Source organism: Ranitomeya variabilis, chromosome 6 (assembly GCF_051348905.1).
Source record: "Ranitomeya variabilis isolate aRanVar5 chromosome 6, aRanVar5.hap1, whole genome shotgun sequence".
Taxonomy (NCBI): domain Eukaryota; kingdom Metazoa; phylum Chordata; class Amphibia; order Anura; family Dendrobatidae; genus Ranitomeya; species Ranitomeya variabilis.
In genome coordinates this window covers 312,888,645-312,913,192 of record NC_135237.1, presented here as the reverse complement: position 1 = coordinate 312,913,192, position 24,548 = coordinate 312,888,645, and the positions used below count along the sequence as shown (strand labels likewise).

Genomic DNA, 24,548 nt, shown 5'->3' with positions numbered 1-24,548 from the left:
TTTCACTACAGTTTATAACTCAGAGCCGTGAAAATAAAAAATCCTTTTTTTTCCACAAAAATTATTTTTTATCCCCCAGTTTTGCATTTTTCCAAGGGTAACAGTTGAAATTGGACTCCAAAAGTTGTTGTCCAATTTGTCCTGAGTACGCTGATACCCCATATGTGGGGGGAACCACTGTTTCAGCGCATGGCAGAGCTCGGAAGCGAAGGAGCACTGTTTTACTTTTTCAATGCAGAATTGGCTGGAATTGAGACCGGACGCCATGTCACGTTTGGAGAGCCCCTGATGTGCCTAAACAGTGGAAACCCCCCAATTATAACTGAAACCCTAATTCAAACACATCCCTAACCCTAATCCCAATGGTAACTCTAACCACACCCCTAACCCTGACACACCCCTAACCTTAATCCCAACCCTATTCCCAACCGTAAATGTAATCCAAACCCTAACCCTAACTTTAGCCCCAACCCTAACTTTAGCCCCAACCCTAACTGTAGACTTAACCCTAGCCCCAACCCTAACCCTAGCCCTAACCCTAGCCCTAACCCTAACCCTAGCACTAACCCTAATGGGAAAATGGAAATAAATACATTTTTTTTAATTTTTTAATTTTCCCCTAACTAGGGGGTGATGAAGGGGGGTTTGATTTACTTTGATAGCGGGTTTTTTAGCAGATTTTTATGATTGGCAGCCGTCATGCACTGAAAGACGCTTTTTATTGCAAAAAATATTTTTTGCGTTACCACATTTTGAGAGCTATAATTTTTCCATATTTTGGTCCACAGAGTCATGTGAGGTCTTGTTTTCTGCAAGACGAGTTGACGTTTTTATTGGTAACATTTTTGGGCACGTGACATTTTTTGATCGCTTTTTATTCCGATTTTTGTGAGGCAGAATGACCAAAAACCAAAAACCAGCTATTCATGAATTTCTTTTGGGGGAGGCATTTATACCGTTCTGCATTTGGTAAAATGGATAAAGCAGTTTTATTCTTCGGGTCAGTACGATTACAGCGATACCTCATTTATATCTTTTTTTATGTTTGGCGCTTTTATACGATAAAAACTATTTTATAGAAAAAATAATTATTTTTGCATCGCTTTATTCTGAGGACTATAACTTTTTTGCTGATGATGCTGTATGGTGGCTCGTTTTTTGTGGGACAAGATGATGTTTTCAGCGGTACCATGGTTATTTATATCCATCTTTTTGATCGCGTGTTATTCCACTTTTTGTTTGGCGGTATGATAATAAAGCTTTTTTTTGCCTCTTTCTTTTTCTTTTTTTACAGTGTTCACTGTAGGGGTTAACTAGTGGGACAGTTTTATAGGTCGGGTCGTTACGGACGCGGTGATACTAAATATGTGTACTTTTATTGTTTTTTTTATTTAGATAATGTATTTATAGGAACAATATATATATTTTAATTTTTTATTAGGATTTTTTTTTACACATGTGAATATATATTTTTTTACACTATATCATTGCCCCAGGAAGGGGGCATCATGTTATAGTGTAAGATCGCTGATCTGACACTTTGCTGTGCACTGTGTCAGATCAGCGATCTGACGGGCACTCCTGCAGGCTTACCAGCGCTTGCTCTGAGCAGGTGCTGGTAAGCTACCTCCTGCAGGACCCAGAAGGCCCCCCGCGGCCATTTTGGATCCGGGCCTGCTGCAGGGAGGAGGAGGTAAGAGACCCTCGGAGCAACGTGATCACATCGCGTTGCTCCGGGGGTCTCAGGGAAGTACGCAGGGAGCCCCCTCCCTGCGTGATGCTTCCCTATACCGCCGGAACACTGCGATCATGTTTGATCGCAGTGTGCCGGGGGTTAATGTGTCGGGGGCGGTCCGTGACCGCTCCTGGCACATAGTGCCGGATGTCTGCTGCGATAGTCAGCTGACACCCGGCCACGATCGGCCACGCTCCCCCCGTGAGCGCGGCCGATCGCATATGACGTACTATCCCGTCGGTGGTCATACGGGCCCACCCCACCTCGACGGGATAGTACGTCTAATGTCAGAAAGGGGTTAACTATAATTAACTTTTTACAATCTTTTCAACCTCAATTATTCAACCAGTACAAAAAATGCTCGGTAGGTACTGTATATGCACAAACAGCATAAGGTGGCAGCAGGTCTTAGTATAGGTGTGGTGTTCAGGGTTGTCAAATTTTACTGGTAAAACAGGTGTGCAAAAGCAGATAAATGTTAATATTACTTAAACATTTTTGTTTCTTTTTTAACAAAATACAGCCTATTTTTTTTTAAATAACATAATATTACTTGTGCTGTGGGCAGCTGGTGAAGCCTAATGGGCAACCATGGCCTGCAGTGTCTCAATACATGTGTCCCAACAGACACATTGGTCGACAATTGCAAAGAGAGCTCCTGGCAGTGGATGTTGATAATTTCCATGCCCAAGTGCATTCAGTGTGACAGAACACTTCTCAGACAATCATTAATAACCTCACTGATAGCATGCCAAGTCATCTAAGTGCAAGTATTTCTGCTCTTGGCGCTCATACTCAATACTGAATAAAACAAGGTGTTTTCAAGATTGTTTCCTTTCATTATTTGCATATTAATAACATTTATTGATCCTGATATTACCATAATCCAATGACTTCATACAGTATATATATATATATATGTATGTATATACAATGGTGTTCAAAAGTCCTGCATAGGCGTGAAGAAAACTATATGTTTCATACTTCTGAATCTCTACAGTGAAACTGGTGGAACATATATGTTTTTGTAATCCCTCATTGTATGCTACACTCATTTTTGAATGTCCCAAGTGTATAAATTGTTATGGTAAGCGCATTTTTGATAATTTTTTTTTTACAGCATAACCATACCTACACCAGTACAGTGTGTAGAATGGTGAACAGGTTTCTAAGTTCATTAACTTCCAATGCAAGTTCACACAGACTTAAATTTTACTTTTTAAGATTTATTATTTTTTATTTAATTCAGAGTGCTGAAAAGGGCCTTTTGAGTGCATCTTTAGCTTCTAATACTTTATTGGCCAGCCTTTGCTCTTGAGCACCAGCTTGCATCTCTGTGGCATTGAGTGAACAAGCTTCTGCAGATGTTCACGAGTGATGATGTGGTTCCAGGCCTGTATCAGAGCCTCAATCAACTCACTCTTGGTCCTTGGCTGTTTTCTAGATATCTCTAATGATACCTTGTGCCAGAAATTTTCAATTGGATTGAGGTCCGGGGACTGAGCTGGCCAGTCAATAGTAGCCACCTTGTTCTTCCAACACCATTGGCTGCCATACAGCCCCAGACCATTACTTTCATCGGATAAACATAAACACAGAGAAGCTCAAACACTCTGGCTTGTACTCTTCATGTGGGAACCTTCTCACATAACACTTGCCATCATTTCCTAAAATGCAAAAAGTGCTTTCATCACTAAATAGCACTTTTTCCCACTCCTCCTTCCTCCTCAAATATTTCAATGCCCACAGTTTTCGCCTTTGTCATTGTATGGCTGTCATCAATGGCTTCTTTCGGGCCTTGCACCCTCTCAATCCTGCTTCCAAACATCTCTTCCTAACAGTTGATGTTGCTACCTCAATATTGCACTTTTCTTGCCATTCTCGCAGAAGCTGAGGAGAGGTGAGCTTTCGATTGGCAAGGGATGTTCTTATCAGTACTCTATCCTCCCTTTTAGTTGACTTTCTGGGCCGACCAGATTTGGGCCTGTCCTGGGTAATTCCAAGCTGCTTATGTTTCTGCAAAATTCTTACGACTGTACTCTGATTACAGCCGACCTTCCTTGCGATCTGGGGGCCAGTATAACCCTCTTCATGTAGCACCACAACTCGCACACGATCCTCCGTTGACAAAAATCTGAAGGCTCCCATCATAAAACTCTACAGTATGATTCACTAGATAGACCAATAGATAAAACAAACAAACAAAGCAGCAGATGTGATGCAATGTAATGCAATGTGATTGGCTGCCATATTCAGGTTATGATTGGTCACAAGAACCTCATCTGTGATTGGCTAATTTTGGATCTGAAGCTGTACAATATTTAGTTGTGCTTTCAATTCCCATATTGTTGCAATAATTTCAGGCAAAACTGCTTCAAAAGCTAAAAATATTACAGGGAGAGAATGCAAAATTGTATTCTGAACAAAACTATATATAATATGTCGTATTAGCATCGAAGATATTAGACAGAAAACGTTTAAAACTTGAAAAATCAATTTATCCTATGCTGGACTTTTGAACACCACTGTATATATATATATATATATATATATATATATATATATATATATATATATATATATATATATATATATATATATATATATATACTAGATGGAGTCCCGATGCTATCGCATCGGGAGGGCGGTAATGTCACGATGGGGGCAGGCATGTGGCGCTCTTGTTGCCTAATAGCATTCTGTGATAATCTAGTGACTTTTGCATCAGGGGACTCGTGCTTGATGCCTACGCTTCTATACATTGTTTTTGTCCCAGCGATGCTGTTGCTCTTCAAGAGTCTAATTTGCCCTTTGTTGCCTTCGACGTTGTACCTTTGCTGCTTTCCTTCATTGTCATTGGCATACTTTTTATGAGGAGCCATGTTGGCATTGATATTTGCTTTTTAAAGAGGTTTTCCCACGAACAAAAGTTCATTTTAAAAATTGTCTGTGTCTGACCGTGTACGGAACATACCACAGCTCCTGGGCAGGGGAGGAAGCAAAATACAATACTGACATTACTATTACAGGAGGAGATCGCAGAGGATACATTTTGTGAGGTAAAATATTTTTTAAAAACAGTCAGTGAAATATTTTACCTCACAAAATGAATCCACTGTGATCCCCTGCTGTAATGTCAGTATTGTCTTTTGCTTCTTCCCCTGCCAAGGAGATGTGGTATGCTCCGTATAGGGTCAGACAAACTCACCCCTGTGTCTGACCGTGTACAGAACATACCACAGCTCCTGGGCAGGGGAGAAAGCAAAAGAAAAATACTGACATTACAGAAGGAGATCACAGAAGATACATTTTGTGATGTAAAATATTTTTTAAAAACAGTCAGTGAAATATTTTACCTCACAAAATGAATCCACTGTGATCCCCTGCTGTAATGTCAGTATTACCTTTTGCTTCCTCCCCTGCCCAGGAAATGTGGTGTGCTCCGTACACGGTCAGACATTCAATTTTTAAAATAAACTTTCGTTCGTGGGAAAACCCCTTTAATGTGACTGGCTTCCTCTGCCTGTAGACACATTGCGCATCTGCTGCCGGGATCAGACGAATGATTCACTGCACCTGCATGTATTTTGTGCAGTAAATCAGACCACCGCCATCTTTGTGCAGACAGATAGCGGCGGTCACATTAAAACTGTGCATGCACTCCTCCTGTATAAAGATGGCATCAGTCAGTGAACCATTTGGCTGATTCCGGTGGCGGCATGTTCGCGATGGTGTTCTGCTGGTGGTACCGCGCAAGCGGCTGCGTGAGTGTAAATGTGTGAGAGTGTGTGTCTGGTGCGTTCGGCATATAGTGTGTGTGTGTGGCGCGACGGTGTTCCGCTGGTGGTACTGCGCAATAGGTTGGTACCAGCAGTTTCAATTTTGAGACACCCATCACTTGGGTGTCTCAATATGGCGGTCGGTGAACTTCCTCCCCTTGGAATTCTGGGATACGGTGACATCTGGACAGAACAGGAAATTAAAACATTACAAGGCAATTATATAAATACTAGATGGTGGCCCGATTCTAACGCATCGGGTATTCTAGAATATGTATGCGTAGTGTATAGCACAGCCCACGCAGTACATTGCGCAGCTCACGCAGTACATTGCACAGCCCATGCAGTATATTGCGCAGCCCACGCAGTACATTGCCCAGCCCACGCAGTACATTGCTCAGCCAACGCAGTACATTGCGCAGCCAACGCAGTACATTGCGCAGCCAACGCAGTACATTGCGCAGCCTACGCAGTACATTGCGCAGCCCACGCAGTACATTGCGCAGCCCACGTAGTACATTGCGCAGCCCACGCAGTACATTGCGCAGCCCACGCAGTACATTGCGCAGCCCACGCAGTACATTCCCCAGCCCACGCAGTACATTGCGCAGCCCACGCAGTACATTGCGCAGCCCACGCAGTACATTGCGCAGCCCACGTAGTACATTGCGCAGCCCACGTAGTACATTGCGCAGCCCACGCAGTACATTGCGCAGCCCACGCAGTACATTGCGCAGCCCACGCAGTACATTCCCCAGCCCACGCAGTACATTGCGCAGCCCACGCAGTACATTGCGCAGCCCACGCAGTACATTGCGCAGCCCACGTAGTATATTGCGTAGCCCACGTAGTATATTGCGTAGCCCACGTAGTATATTGCGCAGCCCACCTAGTATGTTGCGCAGCCCATGTAGTATGTTGCGCAGCCCATGTAGTATGTTGCGCAGCCCACGCAGTACATTGCGCAGCCCACGCAGTACATTGCGCAGCCAACGCAGTACATTGCGCAGCCCACGCAGTACATTCCGCAGCCCACGCAGTACATTGCGCAGCCCACGCAGTACATTGCGCAGCCCACGCAGTACATTGCGCAGCCCACGCAGTACATTGCGCAGCCCACGTAGTATATTGCGTAGCCCACGTAGTATATTGCGTAGCCCACGTAGTATATTGCGCAGCCCACGTAGTATGTTGCGCAGCCCACGCAGTACATTGCGCAGCCCACGCAGTACATTGCGCAGCCCACGCAGTACATTGCGCAGCCAACGCAGTACATTGCACAGCCCACGCAGTACATTGCGTTTTGCCACGACCAATCAGCGACTTGGATTCCATGACAGACAGAGGCTGCGACCAATGAATATCCGTGACAGACAGAAAGACAGACAGAAGGACAGACAGACGGAAGTGACCCTTAGACAATTATATAGTAGATAAATACACACACATATATACACTCACCGGCCACTTTATTAGGTACACCTGTCCAACTTCTTGTTAACACTTAATTTCTAATCAGCCAATCACATGGCGGCAACTCAGTGCATTTAGGCATGTAGACATGGTCAAGACAATCTCCTGCAGTTCAAACCGAGCATCAGTATGGGGAAGAAAGGTGATTTGAGTGCCTTTGAACGTGGCATGGTTGTTGGTGCCAGAAGGGCTGGTCTGAGTATTTCAGAAACTGCTGATCTACTGGGATTTTCACGCACAACCATCTCTAGGGTTTACAGAGAATGGTCCGAAAAAGAAAAACAATTCAGTGAGCGGCAGTTCTGTGGGCGGAAATGCCTTGTTGATGCCAGAGGTCAGAGGAGAATGGGCAGACTGGTTCGAGCTGATAGAAAGGCAACAGTGACTCAAATCGCCACCCGTTACAACCAAGGTAGGCCTAAGAGCATCTCTGAACGCACAGTGCGTCGAACTTTGAGGCAGATGGGCTACAGCAGCAGAAGACCACACCGGGTACCACTCCTTTCAGCTAAGAACAGGAAACTGAGGCTACAATTTGTACAAGCTCATCGAAATTGGACAGTAGAAGATTGGAAAAACGTTGCTTGGTCTCATGAGTCTCGATTTCTGCTGCGACATTCGGATGGTAGGGTCAGAATTTGGCGTAAACAACATGAAAGCATGGATCCATCCTGCCTTGTATGGAGCATCTTTGGGATGTGCAGCCGACAAATCTGCGGCAACTGTGTGATGCCATCATGTCAATATGGACCAAAATCTCTGAGGAATGCTTCCAGCACCTTGTTGAATCTATGCCACGAAGAATTGAGGCAGTTCTGAAGGCAAAAGGGGGTCCAACCTGTTACTAGCATGGTGTACCTAATAAAGTGGCCGGTGAGTGTATATATATATATATATATATATATATATATATATATATATATATATATATATATATATATATATATATATATACACTCACCGGCCACTTTATTAGGTACACCTGTCCAACTTCTTGTTAACACTTAATTTCTAATCAGCCAATCACATGGCGGCAACTCAGTGCATTTAGGCATGTAGACATGGTCAAGACAATCTCCTGCAGTTCAAACCGAGCATCAGTATGGGGAAGAAAGGTGATTTGAGTGCCTTTGAACGTGGCATGGTTGTTGGTGCCAGAAGGGCTGGTCTGAGTATTTCAGAAACTGCTGATCTACTGGGATTTTCACGCACAACCATCTCTAGGGTTTACAGAGAATGGTCCGAAAAAGAAAAACAATTCAGTGAGCGGCAGTTCTGTGGGCGGAAATGCCTTGTTGATGCCAGAGGTCAGAGGAGAATGGGCAGACTGGTTCGAGCTGATAGAAAGGCAACAGTGACTCAAATCGCCACCCGTTACAACCAAGGTAGGCCTAAGAGCATCTCTGAACGCACAGTGCGTCGAACTTTGAGGCAGATGGGCTACAGCAGCAGAAGACCACACCGGGTACCACTCCTTTCAGCTAAGAACAGGAAACTGAGGCTACAATTTGTACAAGCTCATCGAAATTGGACAGTAGAAGATTGGAAAAACGTTGCTTGGTCTCATGAGTCTCGATTTCTGCTGCGACATTCGGATGGTAGGGTCAGAATTTGGCGTAAACAACATGAAAGCATGGATCCATCCTGCCTTGTATGGAGCATCTTTGGGATGTGCAGCCGACAAATCTGCGGCAACTGTGTGATGCCATCATGTCAATATGGACCAAAATCTCTGAGGAATGCTTCCAGCACCTTGTTGAATCTATGCCACGAAGAATTGAGGCAGTTCTGAAGGCAAAAGGGGGTCCAACCCGTTACTAGCATGGTGTACCTAATAAAGTGGCCGGTGAGTGTATATATATATGTGTATGTATATATATATATATATATATATATATATATATATACAATATAAAGTAAAGAAGTAATATTAGTACATTTTTAGTCTTCCATCATGGTGGTTATCTACTCTTACCAAAATATTTAGCATGCTGTTTGGCAGCCCAATAATCCAGAACATCTGCAATGTTGGATTAAATAAAATTTACTTTACCTTCTATCCATATCATTAATTAGATTTTAAGTGTTATTAAATCATTTGATAATATTCCGTTTTACACACTTCAATGACACCATGTCCTATGTACTGTACTCTACAAGATGCAATTTGAAAGTGTGTACAGCTGCCAATAGCAGATCCTCATGTGTAATTGTGTCTGCCTTTCAGATTGACTTCATAGTGGTTACTAATTTTATTAACTTTAATCTTGCTCTGGGTGACTTCCAGTAAAGATGGCAATGCATTTGTGTCAGCTCTGACTGGGAATATAGTACTAAGCAATTAGTAAATGGTTATTGTTTTAGAATGGATTCAATTATTTTAGCCAAACATCATCTGTTAGCAGAATTACATTCCATTAACTGAGCATTATACATTTATCCACAGTTCTTTACGAAAGCGCACACGTATATACATGCACGCGCACAACAGACCCTTTCATCATTGCTTATGAGAAACTAACAATTAAACTTCAACATGCCTGGTCATACTTTCCTAAGTGTATTAAAGGGAACCTGTCACCCCCAAAATCGATGGTGAGGTAATCTCACCATCATCAGGGACTTATCTACAGCATTCTGTAATGCTGTAGATAAGCACCCGATGTTACCTAAAAGAGGAGAAAAAGAGGTTAGATTATACTCACCCAGGGGCGGTCCCGCTGCGGTCCGGTCTGATGGGCGTCTCAGGTTTGGTCCGGGGCCTCCCATCTTCATTCCATTACGTCCTCTTCTGGTCTTCACGCCGCGGCTGCGGCGCAGGCGTACTTTGTCTGCCCTGTTGAGGGCAGAGCAAAGTACTGCAGTGCGCAGGCGCCAGGACAGGTCAGAGAGGCCCAGCGACTGCGCACTGCATTACTTTGCTCTGCCCACAACAGGGCAGACAAAGGACGCCTGCACCACAGCCACGGCGTGAAGACAAGAAGAGGACGTCATGGAATGAAGATGGGAGGCGCCGGAGCGGACCTGAGACACCCATCGGGCCCGGACCGCAGCGGGACCACCCCTGGGTGAGTATAATCTAACCTCTTTTTCTCCTCTTTTAGGTGACATCGGGGGCTTATCTACAGCATTACAGAATGCTGTAGATAAGCCCCTGATGACGGTGAGCTTACCTCACCATCGATTTTGGGGGTGACAGGTTCCCTTTAAGCTTTAAAAGTCCTTGCTTCTGCACTACATGGAAAGTGATGGTATTTAAGGTTTACTTACTGATTTCTGTAGCTATTACAGTAATATTGTGCCACAACAGTGCCTCCCGATCCAGAGATTTGGAAGTAAAAATCGATCCATTTCCCGAATCTATGTTGAACATCCTATCCATATCTGTATGGCGATCCACCGAATACCTGCAAACACAGGCCAAATATTAAATGTTGTCTTTTATCCACAGCAATGCCCAGACAGAAGTGTTAACAGCAATAATGCAATATATTAAATTAGAAATGACATTTAAAAATTCCTGCTATTTCACAATAGCAGCAAAAAAAAGCATACAATTACTTAAAAAGCCTGCAATGTCACTACATTGTTAAAAGCAACGTTTTACTATCAGGAAATATCTAACACTATAAATGTCAAAACATTTTAAATAAAGTCTCCGCTTCCTAACAACAAGCACTTGAATAATCCCTTTCTGACGGAAGCTTAAAACACTGAGTTTTCTACAGATTTCCCGAGATGTCAAAATCGAGTAATTTTTTAGACAAATGTCCGGTACATTTGTGATGTTCACCTGTATGTTGTTATTGGAAAATGCTAGAGTTTTTTTTTATCCCGAAACTAACGCCACTCCATATCTTTCACATGTAAAGAGCGATAGAGTAAATGGCGCTATAATAACAAATAATAATAATAATCTTTTGCTTTCCAAAGGAGCATTATAAAGTGAAGTGCAAAAGAATAACAATGGTTTGAGCTTTTGACTTTCATGCTCCATATCTCACCGACCACTTCTGCTTTGTACATGAGACTGCCATCATGTTAATGACAATCAGCTTGGATATCTCATTCTTGACTTGCAACTATTTAGGATATGATTAGTTTAGCAAATTCTTGTTATATCACTGCATTGTTACTGTTTTGCTCCTAGTGATCTAAATTTATATTTTTATTTTGATAGTATTTTGTAAAATTACCTTTGACTTTCAACACTGCCTGGATCATTCTGGGCATGCTCTCTTCTACACGCTCCCAAAGTTTGTGCATAATGGTTGACTCACTTGAGTATGTATACAGGTTTTCTTCATTTTTACCTACAAGTGTTTGATTGGGTTGAGGTCTGGGGACTCTGGGGGCCATTCCAGCACCTCTACTTCATTATCATTCAACCATTTCTTTGCCAATCTTGACATATGCTTTGTGTTGAGGTCATTTTGGAACACTATGTCATTCTTTTCATACCCTTAGTACTTGGGCGTACAAAGTAACTTATCTTGTAGGATTCTCACATATAGTTCAGCATTCTTCCACCGAACTTGACATTACCTTCAATTTCTCAATCCGTTAGCCCCTTTTTCCATTGTTTCTTTCAGAACAGTTTGCACCTATCAGAGCCTAGTCTATTGACTTTTGTGTCATCGCGCCAAATCACCCGTTTCAAATCTTTAAAGGTCCACGTGTTTGTAAACTCGAATTGATGCTTCTGATGACAATATTTAAGTAATATAATCGCACAGTGCTTGCATCGACAACTGTGATCTCACTGTTATGAAGCATATGAGCCACCTCCAATGCTGTGTTTGTCACACCAGAACTGATAGATCTTGGGATGAGCCAACTTGTTGACGGCGATATTTTGCGTGGGTGTCCACCTTTTGGCTTCTGAATGGATGGACGGACTTCATTTTGTATTCTTCCAACTGTCTTCTTCCGGAAGTCAGTGTTACTGTTCGGTTCAGCATCCTGCATAAAGCTTTTTGAAAGGCTGCAGCGCATACAATCAACAAGCTTTTACAGTGTAGGTTCTTCGGGCCCCCTTTTGTCAGGATGTTATAAAAAATAAATAAAAAAAAACAGACGTGGGGTCCCCTCTATTTTTGATAACAAGCGCAGGTAAAACAGACAGCTGCGGTCGGCAGCTCTCAGATGTCTGCTTTATCTTGGTTGGTTATAGAGGGGGCCCCACACCATTTTTTTTAAATTATTTAAATAAATAATTTAAAAAAACGTTGTGGAGCAACCCCTATATTTGATAACCAGCCATGGTAAAGCAAACAGCTGGGAGATGGTATTCTCAGGCTGGGAATGTCCATGGATATCTGTGCCTCCCCAGTCTAAAAATAGCACCCTGCAGCTGCACCAGAAAAGACGCATCCATTAGATGCTCCAATTGTGGTGCTTTGCATGGCTCTTCCTGCTTGCCCTAATGCATTGGCAAGTGGGGTAATATTTTGGGGTTGATGTCAGCTGTGTAATGACCGCTGACATCCAGGGGTTACTAATGGAGAGGCGTGTATAAGACAGCTCCATTTCTAACCCCATAGTGCAAAGCAATAAACACAAAACAGAAAAGTCCTTTAATTGTAAAAAGCAGTTCCCAACCCTCTATTACCCATTTATTACCTTTAAAACATAAAATAATTCAAAAGGGTCTGCCATAAATCCATCTCACAACTATCCCCGACTCAGGATGCAGTGCTGAGCAGTGACATCAGTAATGTGTCCGCTCAACATGGCCACTGGAAAACACTGAGAGTAGCATGGAATCCAACTGCTGTGAGGAGCGCTGACATCAGTAAGGTGAGCATTTTTAAACTTCAGGCGCCTCACAGAATTGTATAACATTACGCTGAGTAAGTGGAAAACTACCATTTTTTCTACGGCAATACCAGATTTGTATTGTATCAGGTTTATTTTTCTGTTTGGCAGCTATCACACCCTAAAAGATGCTTGTTTGCAAAATAAAGTTTTTGCATTGCCATATTTGGAGAGCAATACATTTTCTATATTTCTGCAAACAGTCATGTGAGGGCATGTTTTTGGAGGACGAGTTGACATTTTTATTGTTACCTTTTTTGAACACATAACATTTTTTGATCACTTTCTATTCAAAGTTTTGGGAGACAGAATGAACAAAAATAGCAATTTAGGAATTGTTTTTTTATGCCATTGACTATATGGTAAAAGTGATAAGGCAGCTTTATTCTTCCAGTCAGTAAGATTACACATTTATATAATCTTTTTTAGATTTTGTCGCTTTTACACAATAAGAACAATTTTATAGAAAGAAGAATTGTTTTTGCATCGGTATGTTCTGAGAACTATAACTTTTTTTAAATTTCCCCCGCTGATGGAGCTATGTGGCAGCTTGTTTTTTGCAGGACAAGATGATTTTTTCAGAGATATCATTTTTATTTATATTTTTCTTTTTGATTGCATTTTATTTCACTTTTTTGTCTGTATGATGAAAAAGCATAGGTTTTTTTGCCACGTTTGTTATTATTTTTTACAGAGTTCACTGAAGCGGGTAAATAGTGTGACAGTTTTATAGGGCTGTTTAAGATTTCCATATAAGTATACCTATTTATTGGTTTAAGATTTATGATCAGCTGGCTGACCTGGAGATCGTCATGACAACCTCAGTTTTCGAGATGACGTCGTGGGGCGCCAATCTGAAGTGAGAAGGAGCCCCCTTCCTCTCCCAGGCTTCTAAATGCTATGCTCATTATTGATCACGGCATTTAGGGGGGTTAAATATCCCATAGATTTGTGGGCACCGCTCCTGGCAGTGTCAACCGGAGCTCAGCTATGACTGATCACGTGCCCGAATGATTGCCATGACGTAAATTTACATAGTTTTGTGGAATCCCCTTCCCGACCATGACTTAAATTAATTGTGTGACATGTCAAAGGTTTAACATGCTTTGGTCTCAGGGAAGATTTCTAGCAGCAGCCTTTTTCTTTCTCCCCATTGCAAACATATCACAGCATGGTCGAGGGTTTAGGTGTATAGGTGAGTTCTGAGATATAGTGACAGCTATCTCATGTGTATGTGCTCCTTTAATGAGACGGAAAACTACCTAAGATTCACTGCCATCTCTTTATATTAGCTTTGGCTACACACACATGATATCCTGTTATACCCTACAGTTAAAAAATGCAGCACAGAATTGCTATACTTATAGTTTTAATAATCTATTAGCCGTGTCAGGTGTCCTTTCAATAAGCAAGTAAGGTAACAAAGGGCAAAAACGTATAAAGTGTCTACAAGAGCATTCAGAGCGTACAACTAGAATGCATTAATAATAGAGAGCACAGGATTAATGTGGTTATAGCAAAAGTTCCGCAATGTCGAACATCTTAATGTCTCTCATGATATAAGTACATTTACATATAAGTAGCTTTGAGGATCATTTAACATGTCTTTTCTTCTGGGGTTTAATTATATTTCAGGTTTGATGGCTCTCCTAGAACGGCTGCTTGTCACACAAACTACTTCAAGAAGAATCTACTATCGAAGAAGAAGGGATCAGTGTGCTGCAATGACATGTAGCATATGAAGTGCCGCTCTAATCTATTTACTTTATGTAAAAAAACATGAAAAGAAAAGATGGAAATTATTTCGGCAAATATTTATCAAGTGTTTTATTTTTCAGTGTTTGATCCCTGAAAAATTGTTGTAGAAACTAAGCAGAAAAGAAATTGATCATCTCAATTCCTTGTGTATTTGGATACCATAATATAGGAACAATAAACCTTGCATCTAACCCTATTTCAACCTTTTCAGACTAAAATAAAGACATCCTTGGTATATTCAAACACTATGGACATTCTGCGTTGTATTTTTGTACCGAAGCAGCAAAATGCGTTGCTTTTGTCTTCAGTCTGGAAATTGGTTTTTCAATCGAAACACGTCAATTTCGCTTGTGAAATTGTTTCAGATTATCCTTAAAGACATGAATTCGGTGCCTTAGATCCTCAGTAAAAATGTAACAATGTGGAGTTTGTTGTGGGTCAGCTGCAAAACCCACACCAATGCAAAATCTGCAGGTGAGCAACCTTTCATTTTTTCACTGCTGTCCACGTTCAAGGAGATTAGCTACAATGCCATGGGTTGAAAACTTCTTGACTATGCTGAGCACCGTGGACAAAGGAACATCAAAATCTCTGGAGATAGACTTCAAACTTTGAGATTGTTGATATTTTTCAACAATTTTGGTTCTCAAGCCCAAAGACTGTTTTATTCTACTCTTTCTGTTCCCCATGCTTAGTGTGGCACACACAATCCCACAATGCAACGTCTCCCTTTTTAACTGGTTTCATGTGTGATTTTCATAACTGGCCACACCACTTGCCACAGGTGAGTTTGAATGAGCATCACATGCTTGAAACAAAGTCTTTTACCTACTATTTTGGAAATGTGCCAACAATATTGGGGGGGGGGGGGGTTTGTATGACATTATGCTCAATTTGCCTTTTTTTCCTCTATTTTTTGTGTTCTTCCAATACACACAAAGTAAATAAACATGTATAACAAAACATGCGTAATTGCATTAATTTTCTGGGAAAAATACATCATTTTCTGGAACTATTTCAGGGGTGCCAACACTTTCAGCCAAGTCTGTATATAAATATGTATATGTAAAATACATGGTAAACTAATTAGGATCAGTAATATAATAATCTATCATCTGGATAAAAAGAATACTTTAGGCAGCACATAAAGTAAATGAGCAATGGATCTCAACAACCAACAAATACATTGTAAATGGATAGATTCTAGAGATGAGCGTATCATTTGGGATTCTAAATTGCCAGCTTTCCTGACTTTTCATCCAAAATTGAATGGTTTGGTTTATGCTCTGGGGTGTAGCCAAATGCTAGAATATTATATTTATATATATATTATAGAGTAAATGTAAGAAGTACTAGAAAATAAAAATATCTAAAACTCACCTCGCCAGTCATCATTCAGGTTGCTCTGATGCCGATTGCAAGCCGTCCGGTCTTCTTTCTGCCATCACATACCGCGTCTCTGTCCTTTTCACTATTGACCAGGACTTACGGCTCGGTCACAGCACATTGTAAGGTCATGATGCACGTTGTGACGTCACAACCTTATGCTAATAAAGAAGCCGGAGATGTGGTGTGCAACGGCAGAAAGAAGAAGACCATATCATGTGCAGCGAAAGAAAAGTAAGGGTGAGGTGAGTATTTTTTTTTTCTGTTTTTACCATATGATGGCTTTAAATGCTTTACCAAAAATTGCAGCTGTGCATTTTTTAAAAATTTTGAGTCAAATCACAAAGTGTTTGAATTAATTTGGAAGTGTGAATTTCAGGAAATTTGACTCAAACTTGATACTCCAAGGATTGATCTGTGCACCTCTATTAGATTCTCCTATAACTAGATCTGAACAGCTATAGCTTATGGTTAAAATCAGCTCTCAAACTGTCAGATATTGGCCCCTAACATTTTTATACGGCTTATAGGGAGATTAGATTGTGACAGACAATGAATCAGTAAACACATGGGCCCTGATTCATCAATTGTCAGAATTTTGGTGTAAAACTGTAGGAAACTTTATGATATTTGCGGGTTTTTACATTTAGACTCGACTAGTTCCGCCAACATTTGAAAAGTGGGCAGAGCTTATCCAGAAGCGGGAGTGGCAAGCATAGCTGGCAAATTTATCATCATTTATGCTACAAACATTGTGTAAATTATGACAGAAATGTATTCCAATTTTTCACTTGCGTACATTTCTTGTGGTGCTGTACAGAAGCCAAAAAAATTGCAAATTCATTAAGAAGCATACTCTTTATCAAGACTGGTATACAAAATGTCAATCTTGATAATTCGGGATCAATATCTGTACAGCGATGCAGAATATGTTGGTGCTTTACATAATCGATTGATTAATATTAGAAAGAAGGATTTTTCGTGGTAGAGATAATATAAATCACATCTATAGCAATTATTCTGAACTGTTTAGTGATATTGTAGATTTTATTTTACTATTTCCAAAGGGATTATTTATCACCAGTGCCATCCAACAAGCTAAGATCAGTGTTGGATGGATTTCTGCATCACGTTTGGATGTGTTAAATGTTGAATTTCATACAAGGCAGGCTTCTGATGCACCCTGATTAAAAAGAATAAATGTAAATTGCTTTCTACAGTTATTGGACCGCACCTGACATCCAAAAAAACACAGGGTAGCTTTTATGCAAAAGCAAGCTTCAAGTCACATGGGTGCGCTCAGCTTTTCTGTATCAAAACCCTGGCTGTAATGAGCTGCGAAGGAAAAACAATTTCATTTCAAATGAAATGTGCTGCATTTCCAGAATGTTTGCTATGTAATAAACCTTGGTATAGTACACATGTAACATTCAGGCAACTCAATATAACGGTCGAGCATAATGCTCAACCAGAGGGACCTAAAAGCCTTAAGAAATGAATTCTTTATAAAGACAAATTTTCAATTAATCTCCTAAATATTTGTGCCTCATCCCGATAAACACCTTGGAATTACAAGGTTAAGGTCAGCAAGGAATAAACAAAGGTATTACACCCAAAGCATACAATCCACAGTAGAAAGGGAATGACAGCTATATTATGTATGCAAGGAGTAACATCAATCTTGTGATAGGTCACACATCTCCTAAAACGTCTGACTACAATGAAGGATGGTCACACCAGGTTAACCTGTTGGAATAGAGTTCTGCTGTGCCTCTCTTTTTCTGTTTTCAATTGACCGTGCAGGAATAATGCAAATGTGACATTTCTCTTCACAGAACAAGTGGGTGACAGCTGCCGGGAGCTCAAGCTCTTTGCAAAAATGGGATAAGCGTGGCTTTGTACATGTTTGTGCCTCCAATATGACCCTGCAGTGAAGACACCTGTAGATATTGTAGTCAATTTATTTGGATCTTACAATGTTAAGTTTTCTATAAATATGAACACTAAGTAATGAGCTGTATGGGAACTGCCTAGCACTGTACAATACTCATCGATTACTGTTAGTGAATGAGGACATTGTGGTGTAAATCTAGAGGATAAAGCCCGAACAGCCCTGATATTTTTAAGGTTATGTTAAAATAGAATTTTAGCATAAACTCAGTGGCTCCATCGGGGCTTACCTTCGAAGTCGAGTGCATCTTGGTGCCCAGCTAAACTAGACATATACTGACTAAATTATGTCCGACATAGCACACTGTGACTCTGTCTGCATCATTATAATCAATGGCCCTGTTGGCACATAAGCCCAAATCCCATCTGTCATGGCTTCAGAGGTAAGCATTGATGGAGCCACTGAAAGCATGCTAAATGCTATGTGCACAAAGCCGTAGAAATGAGAGTTTATTATAATTGTGTCCAGACTAGAAAATCATCTGTGAGCTTTTAACAACAGCAGCACAAGGATCTCCTTTGCCCTGAAAGTTTGCTGCAATGGAGCAGTTAGGGAAAAGTATATAAGCTTTTGATAAACTGATCTAACTCATATGGGCTTGCCTAGTCACAGATTTTCTTTCTCACTAGCTTCAAACATACAGTACACTAGATTTAAATTTCAACACCAAGAAGGAAAAGTCTTGTAATTAGGAAAATTACAGAATAGATGAAAACATGGAAACAAATGGTCCAAACATGTCAATGTATCTAGGATCAGGTATAAGTGTTACACACAAAATACAGATACTTACAAGCCTTGGCATGATGTCAATGAGGTTATTAATAGTTATCTGAGGAATGCCTGTCACACACTTGGGTAAGTCAATAATCAAGATCCGCTTCTGGCACCTCCCTTTGCAGTTATGACCCCAGATGTACTCAATGAGAGACAAGCTAGGAGACGCTGCAGGCCATAGTGGCAGGTTTAGGCCATCCAGTAGCACAAGCAACATTTGGCCTTGCGTTTTTGTGTTGCAAAAATTACTCCTGGGACACTTTCACATTGCCTCGTGAAGGCATTTTTGTCGTCAAAAGCTGGACTTGTTGAAGAGAATAGAACTTCATTCTAGCCTGTCACAATTCCTATGCTCAGAGTTTCTGGGACTCACTGATGGACAGCTCTGTCATCCTATCCTGGGGCCTGTTGAGCTGTCAGTGCTTTGACTGACAGCCCTGTTGACCTATCTGAGAATGGAAAGTGCAGAAATTTCCACAGGTGCTCCCTGTTCTTGTTAATTGCCCTGCTATTTTGGTGTGTTGTCTGATCCAGATCACTGCCAGTCAAAAGCTTTTTCTAAGCTTGGTTCTCTGGTGTGTGTTTGCCTGATCCCTGTGCTGTAAGTTCTGATCTAATGCTGCTGACCTTTGGACTGTGTTCTGACTACCCGTTTGTTATTGCCCCTTTGCATCTGATATTCTGCTGCTGACCTTTGGACCGTGTTCAGACTACCCATTTGTTATTGCATCTTTGCATCTGATATTCTGCTGCTGACCTTTGGACGGTGTACTGACTACCCGTTTGTTACTGCCCCTTTGCTTATCTGCTATTTCTCTGGTATTCTCTGACCCTGACTTACGACTTTGTATTTTCTCTTGGCTTACTGCGTGCTCTTTTGGTATTGACCTCGGATCGTCCAACTTTTTTGTTGACTCACGGCCTGTAAGTGGGTTGTGACTAGCATCACACAGCCTAGCTTGATACCTTAGCCTTTGCGAGAGGTAGTGTGAGATCAGTTGAACACCAGTAGCTAGACATCTCACTTGTAGGCCTATGTCGTGCAAATACGTTCTGATGGTTTGTGTAGACATTGATGCTTTAGGCTATTTATCTGATATCTAATTTTGCTTGCAGCAAAGAATGGATCATTATACAACATTCTTCAAATCTGGCAAGAGCACATGGGAGATGCCCTGAAAAGGTCTTCACAAGGGAACACCATACTGGTGGCAAAATATATGGCAGCCAAATCCCTTTAGTATTCATTCCAGGTACCCCAACAGCTTGGCATTACATTGCTTAGGATGTGGAACCAGTTGTACAGCCAATTCTTCTAGGTGTCCCATGACCCATTATTTCACACAATACCAGATCACAAGTTGCTTGTGCTATTGTGAGCAGCCTGTGTGGCTTAAACGTGAGGAAAGTCCTATTGTCTTCCAATACTGGAATGAGGTAACGACATTGTTGACATCACTGGTGTCGATCCCTGTCCCACTTGAACCTCTGGTATGTTTATTTGGAGTATGGGAGGCAGAGACTTGGGATCGTCATACGGGAATTTTTCTGAGGGAGACGCTGTTTTTGGCACGAAAGGTGTTGGCTCTGCGATGGATAGGAGGTTCTTGTCCAACTCTTGGAGCATGGGTAGACTTGGTAAATTCCATTATTCCGTATGAGCGGACATTGTATCAGAATAGAGGTAATCCAGCTAAATTTGAAAAGATATGGGGAAGATGGAACTCCTCCTGCCATACTGTTTAGGTTAAAATGACTTAACAAACATACAAGGAAAGGGTGTAAGATTGCGCAGACACTATCTACTCACAGGGCAGAATCTATCTAGAATTCTCCTTTAAGCGGCAGCATGTTAGTTTTAGAGGTTTTATTAGAAGTTGATGTAGTTAAAGTTTGAATAGGATATGAACAAATGATTGACATGCATTGCTTGTAACTTTTACAATATTCCAGACATAGCCATGTGTGGTAATTCTATGCATCTAATGGATAATAATGAATACAAACAAATGTGTGTATGATTCATGCTGTAATCAATAAACGAATTTAAAAAAAAAAAGATATGAGGAAAGTTGCAGAACCTTTCATTGTGTGATAGTTATAAAGTTATCTGGAACATTCTGGGGTATTTCATTTGGAACAAGTTACAGTATCACCTACCAAGGGATAGGTGGTAATTTTTAGATCCATGGAGGTTTGACCATTGGAACCTCCACCAATCACCTGAATGGAGCAATTTTATTCCTATTAGAATAGAGCTAAAGTGCAGGACCGCTGCTCCGATCATTCTGTATGGGGCTCTTGGTGCACTATTTGGCTTTCTTCAATAGTCCAATAGGAACTTTATGGACAGGCAGTAAGGCATGTGCACTACTCCTCCATTCTAACAGACATAAGAATATAATTTTCTGGACATCTGTGAAGGTCAAAACCCATCTCATCTTGGGATAGATGATAATCTGTTCCAATCAGAATACCCTTTTAAACACAGAAGTCCTGACCTTAGAACCATAAATACTTAAATGGCACCAACCATGTCACACATGCTAATCGGAGGGAACTACAGCTCTCCTCGTTGTTACTACATGAGTGTGGCTTCACCTGGAACTGCAGCTCAGGCCTGTACACTTGTATGACACCGAGCAGCAGTATCACACCCAGCAGCCTAAATGAAAAGGCCGCTGTGTCTCCGTATACTGTGAAGGGACTAATTGGGAGTTTGTGGCCCCTTGATTCTACTGATCAGCTGGGTCTTGAAGCTTGAACCCACCAATCATTCACTAATAGTCTTTTGCAAGGATAGGATATTAATGTTTATGCATTTTAAAAACCGTTTAATACTCTAATGGCCAAAGTCTTATCATTCTAAATGACCAAACATTTTGTCAGCAACACTTTACCAGTCCTTTTATTTTTGGGCTACTAAAACATTTTGGTGGCAATATTTAAGTGACAATATGGGCTGTTTTTTGTACCTTTATATACTTTTTTCATTTATTGCTTCTTTGATGTCTAAAACATTGCAAATTTACACTAAAATAATATAATAGAAGGGTATCTGATATGGAGAAGGCAGTGTATTCTACCCCTAATATCCCATCAGCAATGCTGTACTGACGCATCAATGGGTTCTGGGAATGTGGATGAATGGTAAATTCATTCATTGATAAAAATAGTATACGCTTAAGGTATACAAAGAATACATTTTCAATTAATAAAGCAACAAATCTATAGAGCGACCGACACAGGAGAGAGGCACATAGTCTTCTGTGGCATGTACACTTACTATTACCAGGTTTTTGCCACCTAATCCGAGAGCAGCATAATGCAGAGACAGAGACCACGAGTCCAGTGATGTCTCACTTACTGTACTACTTGCTAAAGTTTTGATAAAATCACTGTTTTATCTGTACAAGATTATCACTAGAGGACTAGTAAACCTGCTGCCATGTAGTCCTGCATATTATTATTATTATTATTATTATTTATTGTTATAGCGCCATTTATTCCATGGCGCTTTACAAGTGAGGAGGGGTATACATAATAACAAGTACAATAATCTTGAACAATACAAGTCATAACTGGTACAGTAGGAGAGAGGACCCTGCCCGCGAAGGCTCACAATCTACAAGGGATGGGTGAGAATACAGTAGGTGTAGTAATACAGTAGTATTCATGAGCTCTCTTTAACTCCACCCCATCACTGTTTGTCAGCTTCCGGCCTATGAACAGTATACACAGAAAGCTACCAATCAGTGATGTGGGCGGGTTTATAGAAAGCTCAGTATTCAGAGAATTGCTAGATTTGCATCAGATAAAATAATAATTTTATCAAAATTGCAGAATTCAGCCGAATAAGTGATACATCACTGGACTCATCTCTGCCCTATATCATGCTGCTCTCAGATGGGGTAGCAGATACCTGGAGACCCTTTTACCCAATTTAGCATCAATTGCATTTCTTCCTTGAAGCAATGATATCTTGCAGTCGCATGTCGGACTGTGCTGTTCGCATGGTTCAGAGCCTGAAGAAAGAATGTAAAATTATAGCACTTCTTAAAAACCCATTTGCATGAATGACACATAAAGCTAAAGTGTTAAACCATAGCATCCTTTGATAATTTTAGTCTCATCATCTACAAGGCTTTTAATAATATAACATTTTGCAGCTTTGATCATTACAGAAGTGCATTTCTCTTCTGCTTACTTCACAGAGCTTCTAGCAGCATCCGGATCCTGGGCTGTGACTGTTCCTATAATGGAATTCATTTTGGCATCTTCTTTCACTTCGAGTACATAGGCCGACTTGCTAAATACTGGAGGCTCGTCCACATCTTCCACTATAATTTTCACAGTAGCAACATCCTTGAAGGGTCCTAAGTAGTGAAATCTCGGGTCTTCATATGTATTGGCAGCTTCGACCTTTAAATTGTACATCCGCGTTTTCTCGAAATCCATCAGCTGTCAAAAAACATACAATAATATTAAATAGAAAAGCAGAAAAAAATACAAGTTTTCCAAAATTCTAACTTCTAAATGATGAAGAATTTACTCTCTCTATGTACGGTATATTGTGCTTCTCGGCATATCGTATACTAATGACGGCATTGTTAATGACGCCATTGAGTTATATGTGGCATTATATAGGATATATTATATTTTTCTATGATGTGTTGTTCATTTTGATGACACAGCAGTAAAAATGTCTGGGATGCAAGCTGATTTTTTTCCAATACTGTAAAATTGTGCTATTGGCAATTCCATTTCCATTGGATTTGCATTATCTCCGATTCAATATGTAAAAAGCAATGAACAATCTGCAACTCAAAGGAGATGTTTATTGAAGGCCATAATAGCCATCTGAGAATAAAACACAACTTGTACTTGAAAACATCTTTATTGATCGGCTTTTACAGGGCATAGCATGGTAGATTTGTACAACCAAGTGGTTTATTAATTCGTCAATGCTTTATAAAATACCAATATATTCTACAGAGAATTTCATCATTCACACTGGTCCCTGAATTGCAAATTACGGACAATTAATATATATATATATATATATATATATATATATATATATATATATATATATATAACTGAGATATAACTACATTACATGACATGCTAGCAAAATCCTTCACATCTACCTGTCACATATAGACAGGTACACTATAAACCACTCCAGAGTATCGCATAATCATGTTTCATTTCAGCCACTCATCTCAGAATATGTCTATCTTCTTCTAAGAGCCGTAACTTATTATTTTTCCGTCCTTATAGACGCATGATGCTTGTTTTTTCAGGACAAGTTGTACTTTTGAATGACACCGTTCATTGTACCACATAGTGTACTGGAAAACAGGAAAGATCATAGTGCGGTGAAAATGAGAAAAAAAATCTGACTTTTTTGGGAATGGTTTTTATTGCGTACTTGTGTGGTAAAAATGACCTGGCATCATGATTGTCCAGGTCAGTGTGATTATGATGATACAAATATTTTAGTATTGCTGCATATAGTAAAAATCACAAACTCCTTTGAAGTCCCGCCGCAGGCTGGGTTTCACTGGAGCTCCATGATTGCAGGTTCGGGGTCTTCAACTAACCCCTAGCTGCCAAAGCAACCCATCGGTACCTCATGATCACGTCATGGGGCAGTTTATGGGCACATAGAATGATGTGCTTCTATGCTGATGCACAGCTAGTGCTGCTGTCAGAGATTGACAGCAGCACTCAACAGGTTAACAGTTATGAGTGGAGATTGGTTCCACCTACGGCTGTTAGAGAAGATCCTGGATGTGACATGCAGCCATTATCTGCCATGTTTGGGGTAGACTCATCCTGTGCATACACTGGCTCCCAACTTGCGTCA

At 40.7% G+C, this 24,548-nt stretch overlaps 1 protein-coding gene across 5 annotated transcripts in view; it reads right to left on the bottom strand.

The window, feature by feature from the left end:
* Positions 1–24,548, bottom strand: part of LOC143782357 (cadherin-6-like) — a 428,058-nt gene that overhangs the window by 35,822 nt on the left and 367,688 nt on the right. For all 5 annotated transcript variants that reach the window (XM_077269722.1, XM_077269721.1, XM_077269720.1 and 2 more), the window contains 2 exons: positions 22,884–23,137; positions 10,258–10,394 (listed from right to left, as the gene is read on the bottom strand). In XM_077269722.1, the coding sequence (XP_077125837.1) occupies positions 10,258–10,394; positions 22,884–23,137 (391 nt within the window). The remainder of the gene's footprint in view (positions 1–10,257; positions 10,395–22,883; positions 23,138–24,548) is intronic.